Below are 27,303 nucleotides of genomic sequence, written 5' to 3' on the forward strand. Positions count from 1 at the left end.
GTCAGACTAGATGGCCCACTGAGGTCCCTTCTGACCCTAGAATCTATGCTCTACAAACACAGATGTTATATTTATTAGCAGTATAGAGCCCGCTCCCCAAAAGAATTGGCTCCTTACAGTACCTCTGCTATAATGAAGGTTGAAGGTTACATATTGTATAAAATATAATTGTTCTAATAAGAGATTTAAAATTCACATCCTAATACAAAGTGTCTTAAAATTTTCTCTGTCTCATGAGAATAAGAGGTGAGCTTAATGGTTCAAATGTGGGGTCACTGGAGCCAGGTACAAATGCAGCCCTCCTAACAATCATGAATGTACAAAAGGACCTGGCTGCTTTAGCTTTTTTGTGAACACTTAGTGTTCTTGAACACTGAGACTAGACTCTAATCTTTCTCCAAATTGTTTCACTTGATTGACATTTATCACAGCTACTAAAAGCTCTCTGTGCCCTTTGGGAGTTATACTGAAAAATATTACTAAGGTTTGAGTTAGAATTACATGCACGTGCATCATTACTAGACATCCCCTTAACAGCCAAAGGGTTTCCAGGTAATCTGTTGTCACAGTGACTGGATGGCCTGAGAAGACATGCTCTGCTCAGTGACCTGAGCTCCCCTATGAGTTTGAACCCTAACTTTCGTAGTTTTCAAAAGATGTGTGTTCTACAGGGGTCCTTTAGGCAGTTTTTGCCCCAAGATCAAAATTGGTTGATTTAGGCAATATTTTAAAGTAACCTAAAACCCACAAGCAAACTCTAAATTTATTTTAGAAGTAGAGTCATAAAAACATTAATTAATTAAAGAGAAAATTAAAGACCCCATTAAGCAGTTGGAATCATGTAATCACCCTAATAGAACTGTATGCAAACAAAGGAAAGGGAGTAGCAGGGTTATTTGGCCAAAGAATGGCTGATACACAGCTCCCTAATACAAACTGTTCATAACACTTCCAGATTCCTAGGTTTTTATTCAAATCTGAGGGATATGGGGAATCAGAATAGCAAGGGGGTATGCTGAGAACTGTTGGAGCAATGCAGGTTGTATGGGAGTTGGAGAACGCATGGTGGAGAATACAGAATGAAAAGATTTTAAGCTTCAGTGAAGTTGATAAATGAGGATGAGTGGTAGGAATTAGAGAGACTAGAAAAATGTGGCAGGGATTGGGGAAGATTAAGGACAGTTTGCTTCATTTTCACCCATCTGTTTGAAGCCATTCCCTTTCCTGGCCAGGTTAAATAGTGAAGGAAATGCCTTTTTAAATGGGAAAGACACTTTTTAACACTTTTGACATACACGTGCACACACCTCTCACCTATGCAGCTGTGAGCAGCTCCATATAGCACCTACTGGAGTCCCGTGGCTCCACTACAGTACTGATGTCAGAAGTGCACTCTGGAAGGCATTGTCTTTTAAGGGGTCACAGCTGACAACAGGCAATACAGAGAAAACCTGCGTATGTATTTTCTTTTGGTGACTTTCCTAGCAAAGCAGAAACCTTCTGTTTTGCCTTGCTCTGCCAACCTTCAGACCTTGCTCTGCCAACAGAATAATGGGCTCTGCCATTAGAGGAGAGCCATAAACATGGATGAATATGGGACCCATGTTTTGCCAGCAAAACTGTGTAGTGGAGACCAGGCCTTGGTAGGAAGCAGGCAAGTACAAATTCCACATTAAAAGATATTCCCATTGTTCTCTTAAAGTGGAGGTTCCCAAACTTTATTGGTTCCCATGCCAACTTCTCAAAAAACTGAATCTTGAAACATGAAACATTTTGTGTTTGGTGAATATATATTTTATGCCTCAGTGTGTTTAAGTATTTACATTTATAGTAAGATAAGTTCAGTAGAGATCCGCCAACAAGAGATAGAAGAAGAGAAAGGTGTTTGGCTAGGGGAGGCTGGGTTGGAGGGGTAGGGGACATGAGGTTAGACTGAGAGTAGGCATTCTCACTGAAGTACAACCAGCTGCTGAGGATGGGGGGAGCATTTGTGTAAAAGGGCAAGGAGAGCTCAAGGGGAGGGGAAGGAATCTTGGCTGGAAGTAAGGCTTTACTTGAGTACCAAACAGCTGCAGTTCCAAGGTTTTTAAATTCCTGGTTCCTTTCCAGTTTGCTCTGAGCCAGTGAGCTTCTGGCAGTCTCACTGCAGCCCCCGTCTTCCCTCGAGAGTCTTTCCCACAGGTATCTAGTCCCTCGAATCACAACTCCTTCCCCTTGGTTAAGAGGCTCCTTCCTGGGATTTGCAAAAGTTCAGATAGGTTGCTCCAACCCACCGATGTCTAGAATTCTCAGAGATTCCCTTGTTTCTTAAGACTTACACAAATTTCACCCTTGGTTCCAGTGCCCTATAGCAGCAATGTCAAGTATCAGAAGGATGTAATCTATCATTGTATTAAAATGGTGCCCTTTTACAATGACAGTTATGTAACTGGTCATACTGATGTCATGGACAGTTGTTTTTTTGTGTTCGACAGAAAAGAAAACCAGAAGACAAGATGTTGGTGGGAGAGAGCATAGAACAGTGGCTAGACAGACTGTGAGGCTACCGCAAAAGATTGGTCTCATAGAAAAGCCATTGCGCTGTTATACTATAGATTTCAATGTGGTTTTATTCAAGAGGGAAGAAAAACATGTGCGCTGATCATTAATGGTGTGTATCATGCGCCAGATTTGAGACGGCCTCTGTTGGCTGTGGCTGGCCTAGTCAGTTAACCTACTGCTTTAACCCAGTAGCATATGACGTGACTGGGAAATTGGAGGCCTAGTCCTGGAAGCTCCCTAGTGCTATCAACTTGCAACACATGCTCAGAACCTCCCAGCATCTGGCTGCAAGAACTGTGGGACTGTCCAAACTGCAATAGCACTGGCTCTAAGCGAGGGCAGAGTCCAGTATGCCCTGCCATCATCCCACTTATCTGAGTCTGCAGACATGCTTCAAACCCAGAAATATGCCAGTGAGGCTGCTACAGACTTCTCTCTCTGTGCTGCATTCAAACCCTTGGTCTCCAGTGTCCTGAAAGCACTTGCTAGAGATAATCCAGAAGCAGCCTCGCTTGCAAATTTCCAACCTTGGAGCAAGTCAGCGGGCTCAGCTGGTTAGGGCATGCTCAGGCCTTTCTTTACAGGACCCACCACCACCACCACAGTCATGCAGACAAATCCTTATATTCATCTGTTGCCTAATCCTGAGGTAATAAGAGGGCAGAGTCCTGATATCCTTAGAAGTATCAGAAAATTGTATATTTACATAAAATAATTTACTTTTATGGCATTTTATCATCCTTTACAGCAATGATTCTCAATCAGGGTGATGCGGCTCCCTGGGGTGCCTTGAGATCTTTTCAAGGGTGACATGGGGTACTGTCACACAATTTTAGCACAGTTAGGGGTACAAGCAGATTTCAGAAGATAAATATCTGTATTTCACATAGGAATTTGTAGTATTAAAATATTCTGGTCTCTTGTGTTCTGAGTTCTTTGCAAAAGAAGAATTGCTCTAGTATTTTCTGTAGGAAAAAAACAAGTGAAAACAAAAAGTTGGAATTTTCTGAGGGGTGCCGTGGGTCTAATGACAGGTGCATTGAGTTTAAAAAGGTTGAAAACCACTGCTCTAAGAAGGCTGAATTCTTTTATTTATGAGGCTTTTGTAAATGTTTTGCTATAAGAATGATTTTTTTGCTTCTCTAATAGTAAAAGTGTTTTTCATAAAGTTATTCAAAGACGGTTATATCAGTAAAGCAAATTAAAATAACTATTCTGCTGTGTTTGCAAGCAACACAGTAAATGATAGTAAGAGAGACCATGTGCATTGACTTCAAGGTCAGAACCTGAGGAAACCTGTAGCAAACGAAATGCATGTCCCTCCCTCCCCACCCTGCTTCCAACTGAAGAACAGAATTAGAAGCCTACTGATCCCACAAAACAGGAGCAGGAAATAGAAACTGAAATAACGTATTTAAAAGCAAAGTTTTTAGATTGTAACAGGTGAAAAATATAGATTTCATGGTCTAAATGTACAGTTGCCAAAGCCTCCTGTTTCTCTATGCAGCCATAGCAAGGACAAACAGATATGTCTAAGTTTGATTCAAGGAATATAAAATTGTTAACCCAAATAAATGGGTGAAGATGTTAGCAAAAGTCAAAACTTTGTAGTCAAGAAGCTTTTGCATAGTAAGTATGAAATTGGCTGCTATCGGGAATTTGCAGACAGAAATGAGCCTTTCAAGTAAGTTAGCTGCAGAAATTAAAATAATATGAAAGCTTAGGCTCCTTTCCACTCCAGTATGACTAGTGAATACAAAACCAAGACTTCTGTCATCTAAGCTGAAACTTGAGAACACACTGCTAAAAATACTTAAATAAATACAACAGTCTCTGAAAGTAACTTCCTTAGAGTCATTGACTCATATGTAGTACTCATCTTTTGAACTCTAAATCTAAAATTGAAATTGATGGAATAAGGAGTTCAGAGCCCTTTTGCATCTGAAAAACTAAGAGGTTGCAGGGGAAAAAAAGATGTTACAACTTCACATGTTGCTTTCACTTCACATGGCAGGCAAATCACTCTCTTTGCAATCACAAGACTATCATCTGAATTTGACACCTGTTTGACCTTGAGTGCTAAAACGAATGGCTGGATGGAGAGACATATATCACACCCCCCCAGAAATGGGCTTGCTTATTAACCTTGGGCTTTTTGTATCCCCTGCTTAATGTATCCCACTTCTTGAACCATTTTGCAGTGCTAAACAATATAGATATGCCAAACAAGTTTCTATTTAGGTCCAGTAAGCAAATGCCCAAGTTCTATATTTAATTAAAGTTCCTATGTAATGTTTAAAGGAAATAATCCAAATACTCTTAAAATTGCAGCAAGCTAACCAAAAAGTAGCACAAATTCACATACTACACTGGAAGCAATAATGGAATGTAAAAATCCAAATCATGGAAACCATAGTTAAAAAAAATAAAATTTAGGACTGTCCAATCAAACAAAGTGGGAATTTCCAGAATTCTGACACTAAATCCCTTTTGATATTGTACTTACTTTAGCCAAAAATTGTTAAATGCTTTTACCTTGGCCCTAGGATAGGAGTCACCAGGGGGGAGAACATCTACATGAGATGTTTACTGCAAAGTTGGCTGATTAGCTGCTCCGTAAATGTCACCTGCCTACATACGCACTCCTATTAGGCCAGAGTAAACAAATTAACTCCACATCAGGATAGTACCTGTAAATACAAGTATTATCCTGCTGTGGATCATTTGCTTTGGTGCCTTTTATTCCTTAGCAGGGCATGTGTAGACACTGCCTGCTGGCTAGCCCTGCACTGAAGCACCCTTGTGCCCCAGCCAAACCCCTCCACAGCATGTTGAGCTGCAGGGGGAGCAGCCCCAGGCTGGCAGGCTGACTCCCCCCACCCCCACAGTGCCCTTTGCGAGCTAGTGCTGCCCCGACTTAGTTCAACATGCTACAGTCCCAGGCACAATGAAAACGGAACACTTGGGAGCAATAAACTCTGGAGCAAATATTTAGACAAGTATCTAGACATTTCTTATGCTCTGGAGTTGATTGTTTCCAGTTAATTTCATGAATAGACATGTCCCTCCTTATCTCTCTGTGGCACATCTACACATGCAATTAACCAGAAGAAATAAACTCCAGAGCTTATTGCTATGGAGTTTATTGCTTCCAAGTATACCATTTGAACTTGTACCTAGGACTGCAGCACAATGAGCTGAGCTGGAGTAGCCCCGACTGGCAGGGTGCCCAGGGGGTCAGCCTGCCATCCTAGGCAAGCCCTCCACAGCTCATTGTGCTATGATGGGGCTGACTTGGGCACAAGAGTGATTCAGCGTGGGGCTAGCCAGCAGGCAGCCCCCATACTGAAGCACCCTCGTGCCTTACCCAGACAGGGCAGCATCTACACATGCACTGCTGTAGAATTTTTTACTTTGCAGCAGGATAGGACTTGCATTAACTGCTGCAGAGTAAATTAATTTACTCCAGCCTAATAGGGGCACATGTGTAGATGCTGAGACATTTACTGTGCAGCTAGTTAGTCAACTATACAATACATGTCTTGCGTAGATGCACATGAGGCCATGCAGGTACCTTTGGAGTTAAACTAAATAAAGTTTTAACAGGGCATAGCAACTCTCTGAGGGCATGTCTACAAATGCATTAATAGGCATTAAATTTAGTACCTTCAATATGGGGTACTAAATAAATACACATTAGATTACCCCAATGTACAATAGTGAAAGCCCATGCTTCTTTAGGTGCTTAATGTTCAGTAGCCTATTCTACTGTGCATTAGCATATTTGCACAGGTTTTTACATGAGGCTTTAATTCACAGTAAAATAGGCTACTGTGCATTAAAGTGTACATGTAGACACACGCTGAGAGAGTTTAAGCCAGAAAATTAGAAAAAAAAAATAGGATTCAAAAGACACCACAGTGAGAAATGTAGTTAGGACTCTAGTTGACAACACTGAAACTTAGACAGAAAACTGGAATTAATATTCCTACCTGTGTCAAGAAAGTAGTGTTCATCTTTAATTATTATTATAAGCAATCAGGATTTCCATTTTATATCTCATATGAAAAATGGCAGCTCCAAACCCCTGAATGGGAATTGAATCAGTTCATACTTCCAAGGAAAAACGTCACCAACATCAGTTCTTGCCAGGCCCTGTGTTCTTTCCGAAGACTAATCATGGAATTATTCAGCAAACCCAATCTTCCTTTTTCCATGCGATATGTTAATATGGGAGCATGGATGGATATAGGTAGGATTTTGCTGCACCTACAAATTGCATACAAGATCTGTACTAGAGGAATATTATTTAGGTGGCAAAATCAAGCATTTAAAGGAGAGTGAATGCCAGCATTTTGGTTAGACCCTTAACTTTCCCCCACCCCTTGTATTAATACATCACTATTTCAAAGTAACATCATATACTATATTTTTCACAGTACTCCTGCCACATTCAGTAAACGTGTTAAGTTTTGATTGTTTTGTACTTGAAAGAGTCTTTTCTTTGTCAGAGTAGTAGAAAGAGGATTTCCATGTAAATGAGAATCAGGCCCAGACAGAATTATTTCAGGATCACTGGTAAACCTGGACTTTTTTCTGAATTTTTCAGAACTGATTTGAGATGCTCTGTACTGTTCAATGATCGTAATCATTCTTCTGTTTATGTAGTTAAGTTCAGCTGCTAAAATGACCGTGTCTTCTTAATTAGTTTGTGGCTTTTAAGCAATATGGCAGACACAACATAAAAGTTTGTCACCTCTAGTCTTATTAGTGTGCTGATACAGCAGTAGTCTGTCTTTTAAAAAAATTGTTCAGAGCAATCCATAATTTTTTTTGTTATAACAGATTTAACTTAGAAAATTGCAAAAGTCTCTTGGGTCTTTAAAAAACACCCTTTGTATTATTCAGAAAAGGATTTCTTTGACAAAAACACTTCTAAGTAATTGTAAAAATAGAAACAATTTTAAGCAACATAACACTTTTAACATAAACCAAATGATTCACAGGATTGCTGCAGAAGACAGAAGGAGCAACTGTGTGAAAAATTTGATTATCTATATTCAGTACTGGAAGAAAGAAAAAATGAAATGACACAAATAATCACTAGAAGCCAAGAGGAAAAGCTGGAACATGTCCGTTCCCTAATGAAAAAGTATGCAGACCACTTGGAGGCTGTGTCAAAGCTTGTTGAATCAGGAATCCAGTTCATGGAAGAACCAGAAATGGCTGTGTTTTTGCAGGTATATTGTAGAGAATTTGATAGTGAAATAGGACAGAAGTGGGAGTAATTATCACAGATATGTTTGAAAGTTCTGAAGTACTTTTCCTATCAGACACATTTGAATGGCCAGACTTGTGTGAGTAACAACCAAACAAAAATATAGGCTCAAGACTTTGTTTTTCCTGTTCACACCAAAAATGCTGTGGATTATAAATTTTCAGAAGCAGGAAGCAGAAACAATATTTTCATACATATCCTCATATCAGAAATGTACAACTGGCAGCCCATGGGTAACATGCCCATGGATCACAGGCAAGGGGTAGATTGCAGAGAGCCCTGACTGTAATACCTGAGTACACGCTGATTATGCATGTGGATTTAGCCATTTCTATCTGTGAGGAATTGGAACATTTTAATCTCCATTTTGTATATGCATTTTGACAACTTCCTACCAAAGTGTTTTTCAGGTCTCATCTTGAAGCAGGTCCACTGAGCAGGTAGTAAGGGAAGTCATGTGAAGGTAGGAGGAGGAGAACAAGCCAGAGGAAGGGTGCTCAGTGCAATGGATTCTGCCCTGGCAAGGAGGGGTCCTGGCTTTGTGCCTTGTTCCCTGCCCCTCTGGAACAGAAGCTGTCCCACTGCTGTCTATCCACTAGCTCTTCTGTTTAGGAGGTACAACATAAAGCAATCATATTCTGATACAGATAGAGGAAGAATCCAGGTTGTGTGTAAGTGCCAAAAATTACACACCTACATAAGGGCCACTTTAGCACATAAAAATGAAATAGGATTTATCTGAAAGTGTCTCAGCAAATACCACATAGGAAGTCAATGGCTGAATCAAGAATTAAACCCAGATTATTATTCAGTTTTCAAAAAAACAAAGTCAGTTTGAGATTTCAGATTTATTTTTTCCCTTTCCCCCTTTTCGGACCCAAAAAGAAATTATGGTTCAAATATTTTTTAAAAATTCCAAAGTAGGTCTTGTCTCATTCATAGGGCTCATGGTTGTCATTAATAATGAATGCTCAGGTTAGTTTGTTTAGAAGCAGTTGTATAAGAATTAGGCTCTGTTGTATAAAATTTCTTTGACATAAAGGAACCATTTAAAAAGTCAGTCATTTCACTTTTGTTTTCACAGAATGCCAAAACGTTGCTTCAAAAGTAAGTACTTTCTTTTGGACAGAGAGTTTATGTTGTTTATCTTTTATTATAAATTACAAATTTATTTGCAAAACAAGTTGAATGACACACATCTCTATTTTAGAATTACTGAAGCATCGAAAGCATTTCAAATGGAAAAAATAGTGCCTGACTACGAAAATATGAGCCATTTCACTGTAAACCTAACTAGAGAAGAAAAGATAATAAGAGAAATTGACTTTTACAGAGGTATGTTATTTATTTGAGCTAAGTTGCTTTCTTAAATTGCAGCTGTGTGTAATTTACATGAAGATATGGTGTGAGGAAAAGTCAAATAAGATACGCATAACTATCCACAAATATAACTAGACAATTTTACACAAATTGTAATCAAAAGCAAAACCTATCACAGTTCAAAAAGATATTACATGTTGTTTTCCTTTACTATAGTCTTAGTATTTTCTTTAAAAATGGATCCTTCAGCCATTATTGATTCTATATGTAAAAGTGTTGCAGTAAGCAATACTGCAGATCCACTAAAACAGAAAGTACCAGATCAGTTTGCATTCAGTTCTAGTAAGCAATTACCCAAGTTCTGTATTTCGCTAAATTCTAAAAGTATAAAAGCTACAGAAGAAATCATTACAGTACAATGATACTAATAATAAAAGTATGAAAATATAAATTATATTTTTTCTTTTTAAATATATCAGAAAAATGTCAGAAAATGTAAAATATATTCTACATTCTGTATTCTATATATTTATAGGAAAAAGCAAAGGTTTATCATTCTTTTTTGTTTTAGGGTCTTGGTTTGGTGTTATTTATATTCCCAAAATACAGCATGTACAAAATAACAAAAAGTTGCTATTCTATGTTTAGTAAAGTAGTGTGTAACTTAGATACCTGTTTTGCTTTATCTTACAAAATAATAGGAATGTTGTGGGCAAAAACAGTTGAAATAAACAGATTTCTCACCTAAAGCTTTGAACATTTTAAAATATAGAGGGCCACAGTGCTGGCCATTTATAATTTATCTGCTAAATAATCAAGCTCTACTAAGGCATTTATATTCATACAGACATCATACCATTGCTTTGATATATACCAACATACAGTTTCAACATAAGTAGTTCAAGCCTTCATTTTGGGTGTACTTAAACTCTCTCTGAAATCAATGGAGCAAGTTTGCAAAATCAGGTTAAGATAATCTCTTATATCAGTATTATTTAGTTTAAGAACATTTATATATTGTGAGGCAACACCTGGTTTTCAATTCTGTTTTCACTTGTTATAGGACACAACATGCCCTTTTCACTGACAAAACTCTCATGACCTTTATATTGTCAGTTTGAAGCTACATTTAATGCATCCATTCATGGTTATTTCTCTGAAGTCCAGTGATAGTGCTGTATAAGGTCTGATTTTTTTGTGGGGAACAGGGATGCATAATATGATTATGCAGAACAAAATGCCTAGTTAGGTGTCTTCCTTTCAAAATGGAGACAAAGGTCTTTGGGTAAATCTGATGTATTTTATTAAACCAACTCAAATGATTGGAAAAATTCTTTTTTGCAAGCTTTTGGATACAAATACCCTTTGACAGGCTAAGGAGGTACCTACAGTTGGTCTGTGCTCTTGCTGGAGAATCAGATGTTAGGCAGGTTTTTGTATACAGTAGGCTGATGAAGTGAAGTTCATAGGCACATCTACAAAAGGTGTTTTGTAAATTCCCTTTGAGGACTAGAAGTGAGAGATTGGAGGGAGAGAGATTTTCTTGTGAGAAATATACCCCCACAGGGAATTGGGTATTCTTGTCTTTGATAGATTTTTGGTGTGCATTCATTCTGGTATGCAGTTGTTGTTTGGTTTCTCTGACATATTTTCCATCAGGGCATTTGGTGCAGTGAATGAAATATTTCTGGAGGTGCAGCTATAAGATCCAGGAGTGCTGATGGCTCTGTTGTGGGGTGTTGTAATTGTGGGGGTGGTGGAGATAAGTTGGCAGGTTTTACATTTGTTGTCATGGCATGGTCTGAATCCATTCAATGCATTTTGGGCAGTAGGAAGGTTGCTTTTGGTGATGAGGTTGGCAAGGTTTGGTGCCTGTTTAAAGGCTAGGATGGGTAGTTCTGGGAAGATCTCTTTAAGAATTAGGTCATCTTCTCCTATGGGTTGCAATTGTTTGAGAATTTTCCGTATAGGTTCCAGGAAAGGATGTTATGACATAACCAGTGGTATGCAATTCATGGGGGGGTTTCCATCTGTACTGCAGCAATTCTTCACATGGTGCCTGGGTAGCTCTTTCAAAAGTGTGATCTATCTCTCTGTAGGATTGTCCTTGTTGAGTGAAAGCCCTTTTGAGATTTGTGAAGTGACAATCACAGGTGTTCTTAGTGTAAATTTGGTGGTATCAGAGGGCTTGGCTCTATATTACAGCTTTCTTGGTGTGTTTAAGGTGATTGCTGGTTCTGTGCAGATACGTATGTTGGTCCATGGGTTTCTTGTATATGGTGGTCTGTATTTTACCATTTTGGATAGTGATCCTCATGTATAAAAATAAAATGTTGGTGCTGGAGTATTCAAGAGATAGTCAGATGGAGGGGTGATGATTGTTGAATTTCTGATGGAAAATAATCGTAGATTGAAGGTTTTCAGTCCAAATGATGAAGACGTCATTGATATAGCTTAAGTGTAGCAAGGGTTTGATGGTGCAGTCCTTGAGGAATTCTTCTTTCAGGTGGCTCATAAAAAGTCTGGTATACTGCGGGGCCATTGTGGTGCCCATAGCTGTGCCCATTGTCTGGAAGACGTCTTGATTATTAAAAGTGAAATTGTTGTGTGTGAGGATGAAGTGTATAAGGTCAGTAATATCTGTATTCTGAGTAATAATCTTGCTCTTGTAGATATGTAAGGCAGGCTTGGATGCCATCCTGGTGTGGGATGTTGATATATAAGATGGTAATGTCCATGGTGGCTAGGAGTGTGTTGCTGGAAAGGTGGTCTATTTTTGTAAGTTTTCATAGAAAGTCTGTTGTGTCTTGGACAAAGCTCACTTTTTAGGTGACAAGAGGTTTTAGGATTGATTCGATGAAACCTGGTATTTCCTCAGTTAGGGTTCCATATTTGGATACGATAGGTCTGCCAGGGTTTCCCTTGTTTGTGGATTTTAGGGAGTATGTAAAAAGTCCCTGGGCTAAGTAGTGAAGGGATCAAGGTCTGTAGTTTTTCTTGTAGTTCTGATAGAAATGATTTGATGGTAGTTTTGAGTTTCAAGGTAAAAAGGAAAGTAGGATCTTCCTCTAGTTTTTTGTAGTAGGTGGTGTCAGAGAGTTGTCTGTTGGCTGCTTTTATGTAGGCTTCACACTTAAAGATAACTATAGCTCCTCCTTTATCTGCTGGTTTTATTACTATTTGGTGGTTAAATCTTAGAGATTCTGTGGCACTTCCCTCTGAGAGGGAGAGGTTGTTATAGTGGTGTGTGTGTTGTTGATTATTTTATTGTTCATTCTTTCCATGAAGCAGTCAATATAGTGGTCAAGGTTAGAATTTCACCTACTGTGTGGTGTCCAGTCTGAGTTTTGCCGGGGGGTTGGGGTTGATCTTTTCCTCAGTGTAGTCAAAGGATAAAGTGTTGCTGGAAGTGGATTCATTTTGGTTGTGGAAATATTCCTTGAGGTGGAGGTGGAGACAGAGGTGGAGGTGTCAGAAAAATTCTTCTAGTTCTCCACATTGAAGTATTTTATTAGGGTATTTTTCGGGACAGAAATTCAGGCTTTTAGAGAGGGCAGATTTTTAGCTTAGGTAATTGTGTGCATGGAGAGATGGATGATATTTGAGGGTTGGTTGTTTCTTTCAGTTTCATCGAGTTTGAGGTTGGAATGTTGTAAGGCATTGCTGTTGTTTCCCTGATAGTTGCTTCATGGTCGGGAAAGTTGTTCATGAAGTGACTGGTTCCATTTCTTCTTTTTATGTTGGATGAATGTTGTAGACCAACTTAGGTAGTCTCTGTGTATATGTTGTATAATGTTTGGTAAGATGTCTGGATTTTTCTCTTTTAAGTTGTTTTAGCATGAAGTGATTTCCTTCCTGTGCTGATCTCTTTTGAAGTAGGTTAGGTGAAGAAAATGATTCCTAAGTTTCTCTGAAGTTCTCCTGCAAAGTTGTGAAACATTTTGGAGTTGTGTGTAGTAGCCAGAGGATTGCAGATGTTTAGTCCTCTGGGTACAATGTTGTGTTTCTTGCATAATCTTAGAAAATATATGTCACTGTTGAGTTTGGCTTCTTTCTTTTTCATGTTGTGTAATTTCCATTTCAAATGGCAAAATTCGATATCTTCCATGTTTCAGGTGTATAGGCTGTAGCCGTGTAGGTCTCTAAGGACATAGAGACACAAGGTTCTCTGGGTAAATCCAATATCTTTTATTACAGATAAAACTGCAGATGTTTCCTCAGCCTGCACACACTAAATGCAGACACTTCCTCAGCCTGATGAAGGTTATTTGTACCCGCAAGCTTGCAAAGAAGACTTTTCCCAACTATTTGAGTTGGTCTAATAAAAGATACCGGATTTATCCACAAAACCTTGTCTGCTTGTGTCCTTAGATCAACACGGGTACAACCTGTATTCCTTTCAAAATGTGTTTTTTCATGAATATTAATAACAGAATGTGTTTCACGTAAGTAAAACAGACCCTGCAGTAGAGGCTGAGACGAGTCAATGCCCCGGGCAGGCTTCTGAAGACATTTTACCTCAGGCAGGTCCATTGTCTCCTGGAATGCAGGGATGAAGCTGCTATACTAAACTCTGGCAGATTACAGTCTCTGCTCCTGTCCCCACCCCTTTGGGGACCCTAGTGTTACTAGTGGCACTAATGACTGTATGAAGAAGTAGGATGAGGCTTCCCCTTTCACCCTTGCATCATCATCTTTGTGCACTTATCCAGGGTGGATGACAGTCTTGTTCTTCACAAGCAGGACTTAAAGCCCAAGCTGTTTTTTCCCATGAGGTAAGGCCTCAGGAACAGGAACTCAGATCACTAGTATATCTGCTGTTTGGCTGTCTAAGTGACTTCATATTCCTAAATACTGTTTTATCAAATAAAGCATATATTTCACATGCTGTTGTGTTAAATGAAAGCTGTACTTATATGCATGTTGTATCAGAGGAGGACGGGGATGAGGAAGATGTGGAGCTCGGGGAAGGTGAAGAGTTTGATGAAGTCCACACAGAGTCATCTGGGGAGGAAGAAGGGGTAGCTGAGAATGTATCCCAGCACCCTCAGCTGGATGCAGAACCCAAGAGCACACTAGGCGGACCTCAGGCTCCACCAGACCCATCCTTTACGCCAGCTGCTTCTGTTAATGAGGTAAATGCATCTAACAATTCTCTGACCTGTCAGTGACACTTAGTGTCTCCTGTAGTCTAGAGTACTGTGAATGATCTAGTCTGATCTAATATATAGCGCAAGATTTATGTCAGAAACATGTCAAAGATGATCATCAGGACAAGGAAGAAAGCAAAAAAATGTTAGTGCTATTGCACATATACCTAGATTCAAGCTGTATGTATAAAACTGAGTTCCTTGATGAAAAACAGTTTTGTTATGTTACTTAAAAGATGTTTGGTAGCTAAGTTTTAATTTTGTACTTAAATTCATAAGACCAAAAACCTTGGTGCTCAGTTTTATTGTTTATTCCTTTGTTTAGTAGAAACTATACCGATTCCTATAACTGAGTTGAGAATTAAAAACAAGGAAAACTTTATAGTTCTATCAGATTTAGCCAGACTTGAGGATATTTATAAGCCATTTCCACCTCACTTCTCTAACCTTTGTTTCTGTAAATGACATTTACCATACCTTCCTCTGGTCTTTTTATCCTGGGGATATCATTTAGAATTCATGTCTCATAATGTTAGTTATGGAAAAGCAAGGCTAATTTACCTTACATTTCTTACAGCATAGTGACAAACATTCTGGATTTGACATCTCTTTATATTTTTAGTCAACACTTCCATGGAACCATATTAAAATATAACACTAATAACCGTATATTTTTCAAGATCTGCACAAGAATAATAGGTGGTAGTCACTTTCAGATCCCAGTATAAGGAATTCACTTAAAAGACATTAAGCGAAATTAATCTCTTATGCAACTGCACTCAAAACCTTCAATGAATGTGGCCAGTTGTTCCAGAGCTACTGTAATGACTTTGAAGCTGATGATGCATAAGGAAGGAAACAAATAAAGGATCCATGTTAATGGCAAGCTTCCTACTTCACAGCAAGCAAAAAATAAATTCACTAGATTTGGCTTTTCTTTGATCTATTAGAGGTTTTACAGGTTTGTGCCTGTAGACTTGGGTAGGCTCTTTAATTGGTTTAGAAATGTCTTATATTGATTTATCATAGGTTGATTTTTAACCAGCTTACTCTAAATTTAAACAACAACATGGACATAGAAATAATTTACAACAGGCATAAAGCTTTACCGTATGTCAGCTGCACTGTGGTAACTTCCTGTGTGCGCACTATTACCCTGTGGTGAGTGGAAGCTAAATCACATTAATTGACCTCTGTTTCACTGAGAGCTAACTACCACAATTTAATAGTGCACAGGAGGTAAGATCATGCACGAAGGCAATTACTGTAGAGTGGTTCTGTAGCCGCCCCAGTTTTTATGCTGTGATAAGTTATTCAGAAATTCATATCCTAAACCAGTGAGAGCCAACCTTTTTGGCAGGTGTACCACCAATTAGCTCTGCACTCTCCCCAAGTGCTTCTCCAATGCACTTCCCAGGGGTGACTGCTGCCTTCTGAGTCTGCGGGGGCACAATTTGTGGCCAGGCTCAGGGGTGGACCAAAAGCCCCATATCCACGCCTATGCTTCTGTGCCGCAGCTTCGTACGCTCCCCCTCTCAACATGCCGCCAGCCCATATAGCAAAAAAACTGCCCCAACCTGAGTGGTGCTGAGTTGGAGGCCAATCTCAGGTGGGGTACATGCCCCCCCGTACCGCCCCTATCAGGCACCTGTGCCACTTCCCCTGTCTGATCTGGTGCTCTGCTTTCTGCCCTGTGCTCCCTGACTGATCTGCTTTGCTTCCCGTGTTCTGCCCCATCTGCTGCTGTGCTGCCTGTCCCTGCTCTGATCTGCTGCACACCACACACAAAAGACCATTTGTGGCATACATGCTGCAGGTTGGCCATTTAACCTGTTTTCATTTCATCTAAGAGTGTTGCTAATGGAGGTGCACTGGTTTAATTTAATCAATGGGGGCATCTATACACATGGCAGACTTATGCTAATTAACATGTGTCAGAGCAGACTTGATTGAGTCTGCTGTGAGTCTGCTGGAGAGTGCTAATTAGCGCACTCCAGCAACCTCCGCATTATGTGTATTTAGTGTCCCTGCATTTCAAAATGGCTGTAGGGGCACTTTAACTAAAGCTCATTAAACAAGCTTTAGTTAAAGCTCCCCTATCACCATTTTGAAGTGCGGGATGCTAAATACACATGACACCGTGGGTGCTTTAATTAGAGTGGCTCCCTTACCCCCTCCCCCACCACTCCAGAGCACGCATGTAGGTGCCCTGGAAGTTTATCTGTAGACAAGCCATAACACTCGTGAAGCCCTACACCTCCTTAGCTAAAATGAAAAAGATAAAGCCGTGCTGTTGTAGCCCATTAGCTCTTTTAAAAATCTGTTATGAGTTCATCAGACAGGCATGTGCAGAATGTACAGGGCAGGATGCTTACAGTTCAGTTTTTTTTTCTTTGGCTTAAGGAAAGCAATGTAAAAAACTTATGGTCACCCATATTGATGCTACCAGATGGCCAGCTGAACAGTCTGCAAAGATCTTACTGTCACAGAAAGGGTGTAGTGTTGCCAGCTGCTCCTGTCACTGATAAGGTGCAGTTGCACTAGCTATATTACAGAGACACTGCCATTGGTTGGCAAATCTATATATTGATTGTCATTATAATTGACTTATTTTAGCTTCTCACATCAGTAGGATAAAGTTTGAATGATATGATTCAGTAAATTTATTTTTAGATTAATTATTATTCACTCCAAACCTAAGTGAATCCAGTTGACTTCCACGAGCATTAGATTTGTCCCTTCATTCAGCATTCTCTTAAATGTATGGGGCCAGTTCCTGAGTGTGTACCACTACTTTATCTCAGTACCGTACCTCAGAAACAAGAATTCCTCTGAGTGTACACTGAGATAAAGCTGAATAAGAGCCTCTGAAGTTGAGGTATAGTTATTTTTCTGTACCAAACCATCTCTCTAAAGCAAAGAGCCTCATTCTCCCCTCCCACAAGTTTTTATCCCACTGTGATTCCACTGACTTCATTGAAATTACCCTTCAGTTATGAGTGGAAAGGAAATCAAGCCCAAGGTATATCATTAAATTAATAAAGCGACAATTTCTTTAATAGTTTCTCAGTCAAAACTCTCTTTAAACTTGATGGGGATTTTTGCTGAGTGAAGACTGAAGGGATTCAACCCATTGTTTGTATATGATTATCTATATATGCAAATGCTAGACGCTTTTGCTCTGTTTCAGTTCTAATTGTTCTGAGAACTACAGACAGTACTGCATTCTTTATAGTAAATTATAAACACGAATGTGGCATGCAGTAAAATGTGGTCTAACATGGAAAAGTAACATGGCACACTCTGCTGTTTTTGTTCTTTTTTACTTTATCTATCCTGATTAAGGATCAGGTTGTGCCAGGTGGTTCTCAGCAGACTGCAGAGTCTGATATTCAAGTGCCATCAAGAGCAGAAACTGCCGACCCTTTGCTTTACCCTAGTTGGTATAAGGCCCAATCACGGCAAGCAAGCACCCCAAGTTCAACCCAAACACATGAGGGATTGAATAAAGTAGGGCCTTCTGGTTCTCTGGAAATGAACATAAAGAAGGCAGAAGCTACAGAAACAGCAACAACCAATGAAAATGCACCTGGGAGTGGTAAGGAAACTACAGCAACTTCTGAGGTTAGTGTTGATGAAACCTTCTCAGAGTGTATATGTTAGGAACCGGGGTCCAACTGCAATATTTAACAAAAAAATGTTTAAAGACACAAGCACTATTTGTTGTTTCAGAGATATGGAAATAAAACTAATCTTAACTTCACAAATTAAAATATTTTATTAAAACCCTTCAAAAATGAAAATACTTGATTAAAAATATATTATGGGCCAGACTTCAAATGTAAGAATCCACAATACTGTGCATACATTTGCCTGTGCCTAACTATGTGCCGATGCACAAACTATGAGTGAGCCAATACCCAAAACGTTATTTCTCATGTGTATGATCAGTTAGAAGTCAAACAAGTGTCTAATTGGCCATGTCTTTGCACATCAGATATTTACATCCAGGGATGCAATTGTACTCATCAGCTGCTAAAATTCTGGACCCTCATGTCACCTGCAATTGTACACCTACTGCATAAGCAGCTGGTTTTTTTGATTCACCCACTGTAGTTTCACAGATGTGTCAGTCACAAATTAGAATTGTATGGCTGCTTAGGGTTACTCTTTTCTATGCCGAGTGAGCTATGTAAATATCAGGATTCTTCTCTTTGTCTGATAACAATTCAAAAAGCATGGTGTGATTTTGGTTAATGTTACCTTGTAACAATTATTCCAAGGTTTTTTCTTCCATGTGTGTTTGTGACATGATCAAAAAAGAGCATAAGCATAATAGATTCTAGCTCTGTATTAGAATATCACTATTATGACAGCAGTATGATGATATAATGTAGTTTGATGTGGACTTTTTTTATCTTCCTTCTTAAAAGGACACTGTCAGAACAGGCTGCCTCAAAAATGTAACTTTTTTCTCTTTGTTTGGAAAGTCTATGTAATTCATAATGCTTCAGATTTTTAAGTAGAGCTGAGGGACATTTGTAAAATACATGTATAATATATAGGCACCTTCACTGGGAGATCCAAATGGACTCAGACCTAATTTTGAAAATTGTCTATTAATTTAAAATGTCTTTATTTCTGGGTGTCAAACTTGAACTGTGTAGGTTTTAGAAGATGTGGACACCTATTTTCCTTGAAGCTTACCTGTGGGCATGTCTCGGTGTAATGTGCGTGTTTTGTGTGTATGTGTGTATGCGTGTGCACATGTGCCTATGCACACCTCGGCAGTGAGTATTTCAGTGGCATGTTTGCTTTTAAAAAATTATCACCAGCAATTTAGCACATGTGAAAAACACTTCAGTAACTAAACACTAGTGATAGGGGAAAAAGATAAACAAATGGCACTGCATTCAGATGTGGTATAAGATAACTCAGCTCTACTGACTAAGGATCCAATCCAATGACCATTGAATTCAATGGAAAATTTCCCATTGGCTTGAGGCTTAATGAAGTCTAAATTTGGCCCTCAATTTTCAGCATTAGGCTAGGGCTTCATTTGAGAACAAGGATGGGGCAATATATTTTAAAAGTATGCAAACTATCATGACAATGTCTTCTTAAGAACGTTCCAGGAAAAATTATAAAAGCCGGTAACATTGAAAATGAAATTTGTTGCTGTGGGGGTTTTTTAATAGAAATGTTACAAAGGATAGGAATTCAGTCCTTACTATACTTAGAATCATAGAAAGTTAGGGTTTGAAGGGACCTCAGGAGGTCATCTAGTCCACCTCCTGCTCAAAGCATGACCATCACCAACTAAATCATCCCAGCCAAAGCTTTGTCTAGCTGGGTTTTGAAAAACTTCCAAGGATGGAGCTTCCACCACCACTCTGGGTAGCCTGTTCCAGTGTTTTACTACCCTCCTAGTGAGAAAATTCTTCCTAATATCTAACCTAAAATTCCCTTGGTGGAACTTGAGACCGTTGTTCCTTGTTCTGTCATCTGCCACAACTGAGAACAGTCTAGCTCCATCTTCTTTCAAACCCCACTTCAGGTAGTTAAAGGCTGCTATTAGGTCCCTTCTCAGTCTTCTCTTCTCTGGACTAAATAAGCCCAGTTCCCTCAGTCTTTCCTCATAAGTCATGCCCCCCACCCCTTTTACCATTTTTGTTGTGCTCTGCTGGACTCTTTCCAATTTGTCCACATCCTTTCTGTAGTGGGGGGGCCCAAAACTGAACACAGACAGTACTCCAGATGTGACCTCACCGGTGTTGAATAGAGGGGAGTAATCACTTCCCTTGACCTTCCCTTGAGCCAGTCGTCATAGAAGGTAATCAGGTTGGTCAGGCATGACTTGCCCCCAGTGAATCCATGGTGACTGTTGCTAATCACCTTCTTCTCCAAGTGCTCAGAAATGGATTCCTTGAAATTCTGCTCCATGATTTTTGCAGGGACTGAGGTGAGGCTGACTGGTCTATAGTTCCCTGGATCCTCCTTTTTCCCTTTCTTAAATATGGGGACTATGTTTGCCCTTTTCCAATCATCCGGGACCTCTCCTGATTGTAATGAGTTTTCAAAGATGATGTCCAATGGGTCTGCAATCACATCAGCCTACTCCCTCAGCACCTTCAAATACATCCCATCTGGCTCCATGGACTTGTACATGTCCAGCTTTTCTAAGCTGTCCCTTGTCCCCTTCTTGCTACTGACATACTTGTAGAAACCCTTCTTGTTACCCTTCATATGCCTTGCTAGCTGCAACTCCAATTGCGCTTTGGCCTTCCTGACTTCATCCCCGCATGTCCAAGCAATGTTTTTATATTCTTCCCAAGTTATTTGTCCAAGTTTCCACTTCTTATGAGCTTCCTTTTTGTGATTTAGCTTACTAAAGAGTTCCTTGCTAAACCAAGCGGGTTTTCTGCCATACTTGGTAGTCTTCCTGCACATTGAGATGGTTTGTTCCTGTACTCTCAATAAAGCTTCTTTCAAGTACAGCCAGCTCTCCTAGACTCCTCTCCCTCTCAGTCTGGCATCCCCCCCAGGGGATTCTGCCCATGTGTTCCCTAATTTGCTTACTTGGGTAAAATGTCTACTGAGTTAATTTACTTGGAGCTTTGCCTGAGAGTGGACTGCTGCTGCCTTGGACTCTTATTATCAGTAGTAGGTAAAATAACCAAATAAATGTTTGATGTGATTTTTTTCTTTCTGGAAAACTACAGGAGTGGCATTCAAGCAAACTAGCAAAGCAATCCACAACTCACCTTTCCCTTGCAAAGTTAATCAGTTAAGGAAAGTAGAAATAGAAGAGAGAACAGGTGGGAAAGTGTATTCTAAGGGTGTAGCAATTCCTGTATTTTTATGAATCCTTGGTATTGAATACCATGTTTCAACAGTTATTGAAGATAAGTCTGATGTTTACATTTCTAGGGATGGGGAGAGTAGCAGGCCAGAAAAAAAAGTTCTACATAGTTCTGGGACTTAGAGAAATTGTGGATAAGATGTACAAAAAAGGGTGGGCTGTCAACGTGCTGGGAAGTAGAAGGTTAGTGAAGTGGTATTATAGTGGGAGGAAGAAATTGCAGGACATATTGGCAGGACTGGAGAGATCAGGGTAAGACAGGCAGCGATAGATGCCACAGCTGAAAGAATGGAACAGTGCTGTGACTAGGACAGTGTCTTGGTCATACATAAAATGGTCTCTGGTACATAGCAGCGATCACTTTAAGTATGCAGACTTCAGCATTTCTTCCTCTGCATGTGATATTTACAGTTACTGGATTCATTTATATAACTGGGTAATTCATTACACCACTGTTTTTACCTACTCTCCTAACTTTAACAATAACATGCAAAAGAACAACACATGGGAAAAGTGTTTTAAGAACAGAACATCTTCACCAAACTCAGTTCAAAACAGTTCACTATGACAATATTTATGAAGCATTCTTCTTATTTTTCTCACAGGGGTTAGCATTCTGCATATCAGTTTTGGTTTTTCTTATCATGCTACATCACCTCTGGCGTCAGATTCACTACATGATTTTTGCTTTAATGGGTAGGAAATGTTTTGTTTTACTATTAACTAACAGCACAAAGAGTTTCTTTAGTAATGTTTCTAAGTAGTTTAAAAAGGAATTTTCCTTTCTCCCATCTAAAAGGCACCATGCTCTATCATACCTGCTGCTTAAAACCCTCCTACTCCCAAAATGCCACCCTCAAGTTTAATCCTGCATGGTTCAAAATTTCATCTACATGATTTTTAAAAGCCTCACATTAATGGGCTTATATTTCAGTTGTTGTCTGGAATTTTAGTAGCTACTTGAAACTATGAATCAAGAATAAAAAGAATCTACAATTATTTTTGTGACATACATACTACATAGTCATGTAAAGTGAATAATGAGCTTTGTTAGAGTTAAAAGTATCAGTTTGGATGAGAAATAGTTTCTTTAGGAGTAAATAGAGATAGGTAATTTGTGGAGTCATCATACAAAGCGCCGGGGAGGGGAGTTCTTCTTTGGAACCTTGTGTGTGACTCTGGTCTCCCATATTCAAGAAAAATGCACTGAAATGGAAACAAGGTAACAGAGAATTAATAGAGAAGGATTACTGGGATGACCAGGAGAGGAGACTACTATAAGAGCTTGTCTTATTTAGCTTAGCAAAACATGGGTTCCCTGCCAGCCCAGGCTGCCACCGCCGGACTCCATGTACTGTGCACAAATAAACTCGAGATAATTGCTCCAGAGTTTTTTGCTCCAGGATGCACATTCAAACAGTGTTTTTAGTGCACATTAATTGCATGTGTAGACACATCCCTATCTACCTAATTTCTTGCGGTAAGTTGCACTAAGTTGTAAGACACCTAAATCTCCCACCTGAATCTGGCCAGGAGTATCAGACCTTAGGCACCCATGTTTAAAATTGTTTGGCCGTTGTCTTTATTAACCAGGATTATAAATCTACCATTCAGATATTGAGCCTCCTAACATTACAAAATGTTCATATACAGAGGTTGGTTGGCATATTGTAAATGCAGGGGTCATTTGCAACAATTGAAACTTGGTATAGATTTTCTATACTCCCAATATCCATGCTATTTCTTTGTGCCACTCTAATGTCAAATCCTACGGGCGTTACTCAGACCCCAATCCAGCATAACACTTAGTACATGCTTAACTTTAAGCAAGTGAATATTCCCCTTGAAGTCATAGTAGTTAATGGGACCCCTTAAATGTTTTGCTGGATCAAACTAAGAGCTGCATGGGGAAGTTGGCCTGGATAGTTATTGTGGAAGAGCTGTGGAACTAATCTATTCTAGACTAGTTTGTGGGTGGACACTCTTAATCCAGAACAGGTAAATTGCTTTAAATTTCCACTATGTTTTATTGTGGAGTAACTTCCCTGTGTAGATGAACCTTGATTTTTTCCTCAAACTAATTCCAGAATTGTGACATTATAGACAATGCTGTTTTATAATCAGATGAGTAAACCTTATTTAAGGAGAACCAAATATCAAACACAACAGGGCAGCATGGAAATGTTCTTCTTTGACAAAATACTCCACTGACAAAAAGAAAAAAATGTACTTTAGTATATGTTTAAAACTACAAAGAATTGTTAACTCATTGTTTTTGTTCCATTATTAAGGAATGGAAAACATTATATGATGTATGTGTGTGTGTGTGTGTGTACACACACACACACACGTAAGCAATGCAGAATTATGATTTGGATTTTACATGTTGAAATTCTAGGACTTTGACTAATGTATTGCTATCGATATGTAAAATAGGCTATTATTTGTATTTTATGTGCCTAACTCATGCAAAAAGATATGCTGTCTCATAGCAATTTGAACTAGAAAAGAACCTGACACTATGAATTTCTCAGGTAGATTTACTGAACATAGTTTAATTTTCATTTATATTTTGCTTGTTTTTAAAAATTAAATATACTGCTACAAGAATACGTCAAAAACATCTGGGCTCAAGGGAAATCAAGGAGGAAAATAAAATTATGATCCTTGTTTCTCCTCACTCTTATTTTCTTCAAAATACCTTTGGAAATTAAATATAACCAACTGCAAAAAGCTTTCAACACTTCCAGCATGTGAGAACTTAATTGCAGTCTATCTCCAATGGCAGCTTGATTAATAAATCATTAAATAAGAAGGGATAAGGGATAGGGACATTTGGTCTGCAGGGCTATTTGCATAAAAAATATTTCTTCTCTGTATAATGACTTGGAGATTTATGGAATTTGTGCATTTTTTATTTTTTTCATAAAGGAGAACAGGTTAATGCTTTTGGGACCCTATTAGCCCAGTAACCTTTTTAAGTGAAATATAGACGTTAGTCTAACAAAAATAATGCAGACATACTTTTATCAGATGGGAAGGTGGGTTAGTATTTTCAGAGTGTTGGAATGGAGTATCTCTGATCAAAGATAGATTTTTCTATTTTTCACATGCACTAAAATTGATACTACGTATTAATAGAAAAAGATTACTTTCTCAGTAAGTGACCCCTTCATTCCAGTAGTTGCAAGTCATTACTTATGCATCGAAAAATTCCCTCCAGAAGGTGGGAGGCTTTTGTTAAGTAGCAGTCAGGGAATGCAAGGGTCTGAGTCATTAGAATTACAAGCACATTAGAATTACAAGCACAAAAGTAGTTTTGAGGCACCACAAACTACATGCAGCACATGTGCACCCATTTGCTGCGCTGCTAATTAGCATTGTGACTAGTTTTTTTTACACCGGGAGATCCCAGTGTCAGAAAAAACCCACCACTGAAAAGGAGCAGCCATTAGAAACATGCACCTGTGCATATGCGTGATTGTCCGGATATGCCCTGTGAGATGATTAAATATCAATGGAATAAGACAATTCCTTAGTGAAAATGGTATGGAAGAAAATCAGAAAGGATAGATTAAGTCACAGAGAAAGAAGACAAAATCAGTATATTGCTTTAATTCTACTGAAATCTATATGGGAATTATACAGTGTATTTACGAAGGAAGATGTAGAGCATAAGCAAGGATATAATAGACCTATTCAGCATTCTGCATATTATATTATTTGGAACAGCTTCAAAAAGAAAGATTGAGAAATGTCCATTCCATAATAACCTCTCCCCCAACAGTTACTCATGTTGGGGAATGTGGGTTTAAATCCCCTGGAACAGAAAAGTGCTATGAACTTGAACTTCCCATGATGGGGTTATGTATAGTCTGAGCATGCCTATCCGATCAAACCCCACACATGAAGTATATGGAGGAATGCCTATTTTGTGAATCTGATGGGTTCTTAGATATGAGATAGGCACTGAGCAGCTCAGTGATGTCAGGACTTGGGCAGATGTATGTATGCCTAGCAACAGATATATAAGAACTTACAAAACTTACAAAACTTTTCCATTGGAAATGTGGGTGTCCAAAGAATTTGAGCATCTGATGGGTTAGGCATGTATTTTGTGAATGCCTATCAAAAGAAAGGGTCTAAGGTCTGTCCAAGCCTAATGGCCCATCAAGTATCATAGCAAAGGCACTCCTTCCCTCTGCCACCCACCCCACTACTGTACTTGAGTACAAGATAAATGCTGTTTTGATCCTTCTTTCAATAGAAGTGATTTTTTCCCATAGTAATACTTTCAGTCTACAGCTGAAGAGGGGTATATAGGAGGTAAAAGACTCATAAACAAACAGCACTCCGAAAATGATGCTTCTTCTCTATTTTTCACAGAGATGCATGTACGCTAGAAAGGCCAGATCAGAGGTTGGTGGCAAATAAAGCTTGGATAGATTTCTGCACATAATGGCTAGGGGCAGACATTTAAAAAGCCCAAACCTAAATTAATTCAACCTTTGCAGGTTAGTCTAACCTGACTAGGCTGAACCGGTTTGAACCACTGCAGGCATATGTCTGTATTTCCTCAGTCCAGAGAGAATATCTGTTTGGTTACAACTTCGGCTAGAAGCTGGGGGTGCTATAGCAGCCCTCCCTTCCCTTCGATGGTACTGAGCTGAGGCGGGGCATGGTCAGGCCCCAGAAGGACCTCTGATTAAGGAGATCTTCCTGCACCATCCCGGGGTTTTCCCTGCTGGCTACTCAAGGGGCAGAAGTGTTGCCAAACCCCAGACCCTTGCTAGCACTCTGAGGCAAGCAGGGGTGGGCTTTACAGTGCATGCATCTGTTGATGATATGAGCTTTTCAATCTCCCTCCTGCTTCTTTATACTGTCTGCAGCAAGCTGACAGGCAAGCAAGCTAGCAAGGGGATGATATCTGTGTTTATCACCCCATCAGCAAAACAATAGCCTCTCTCCATTAGTTCAGACTCTTCTTAAACAGCTTACCTGCTGACCTGTTGATTAGCTCCAAAAAGCCCTAAACAGTCACTGTTCTGTCTGCCTGTCCCAGTGAAATTGGAGACACATGCAACAGACAATTTTTGCATTAGCTAGCATAACACAGGCCTAGGGTCTATGGGGCTGGGGTCTATGCTGTGAAAGATGGAAGGGAGGGAGTGGGGGTTTCCTGCTTGAGCAGCAAGGGGTGGGTAGGGCAGGGGGAAGCTAGGCAGACCCTGCTATACCTACAGTCTCTGCCAGAGCTCCAGCCATGACCAGAGGGGAGGGGCCAGCTCTGTTGTAGACCAGAGAGCCGCGCCCAGCCCAGAGAGCATGCTGGGATGCTGGGAAAGTCTGGTTTGTCTTAAACCAGCAAGGGGTCTTGAACAGACATTGCATAAACTGGTTTGATCCAAATCAGTTAGTTCTGATACTGCATTCAACCAGGTTTATCTCAGACTGGTTTCAGCAATTTTGAAACTGGTTTATGTGCACTGAACATCTGTTCTGTTACAGGTTTAAACCAGTTTCTGATCACTTAAACCGGTTTATGTGTAATTTCTGTTCCTAGCCAATAGATTCTGTTAATTTTCCATTGTTCAGTTGCCTTTTTGCTTACATGAGTCCTTGGAGGGCTTTTTTTTAGTTTAATACCTTCAAACAATTCTAGAAAAATTCTATCTGCTCTCATTCAGCACTGCTGTTTCCCTTGCTACTCAGAGTTATCTGTGTGATTCAGCAGTGTTGGCAATGAGTCGCAATGACAATACAGTAAGACCAGTTCTCAGACAACACTGTTCTTATTAATTTGAGTGGGTGGATACTTCACCTGAAATTTTGCATTTAATAGTCTGATCTGTGGACTGTTTGGTGAGTGACAGATACATTCTAGGTGGTGTGTATTTAATGTTGGTCCATTTTCTCCTTAATTTTTGGTCCATTTTATCACTCATTTTTCTAACAGTTTTGTCCATTTTATAACACTGAGACCATGGACGAAATGTTTTCTGCTGTTCAGATTTATGTACAGCCAGCTTCTCATAGATATGTATTAGTGTAACTACTGTATTTAAAAATTGAACAGATTCAAAATCTGGTCTTCTTTAACCCACATTCTTAAGTCATTTTTCTCTTTGTTGTTTAATACAAGATCCTAAAAA

General features: G+C 39.4%; 1 protein-coding gene across 4 annotated transcripts in view; it reads left to right on the forward strand.

Annotated features, from left to right (window-relative positions):
• The window catches only part of TRIM55 (tripartite motif containing 55), a 60,146-nt gene that overhangs the window by 24,001 nt on the left and 8,842 nt on the right, over window positions 1-27,303 (forward strand). For 2 of the 4 annotated variants that reach the window (XR_016441444.1, XM_090040080.1), the window contains exons 5-10: window positions 7,548-7,781; window positions 8,904-8,926; window positions 9,030-9,154; window positions 14,072-14,274; window positions 17,635-17,913; window positions 21,757-21,847. Coding sequence is in view for 3 of the 4 variants with exons in the window: in XM_090040080.1 (XP_089896206.1) it covers window positions 7,548-7,781; window positions 8,904-8,926; window positions 9,030-9,154; window positions 14,072-14,274; window positions 17,635-17,913; window positions 21,757-21,847 (955 nt within the window). In the remaining variant the exon portion in view is untranslated. The remainder of the gene's footprint in view (window positions 1-7,547; window positions 7,782-8,903; window positions 8,927-9,029; window positions 9,155-14,071; window positions 14,275-17,634; window positions 17,914-21,756; window positions 21,848-27,303) is intronic. The other 2 variants (XM_090040079.1, XM_090040081.1) reach the window with 2 other exon arrangements.

Source organism: Crocodylus siamensis, chromosome 3 (genome assembly GCF_052110815.1).
Source record: "Crocodylus siamensis isolate JL-2025a chromosome 3, ASM5211081v1, whole genome shotgun sequence".
NCBI lineage: Eukaryota > Metazoa > Chordata > Crocodylia > Crocodylidae > Crocodylus > Crocodylus siamensis.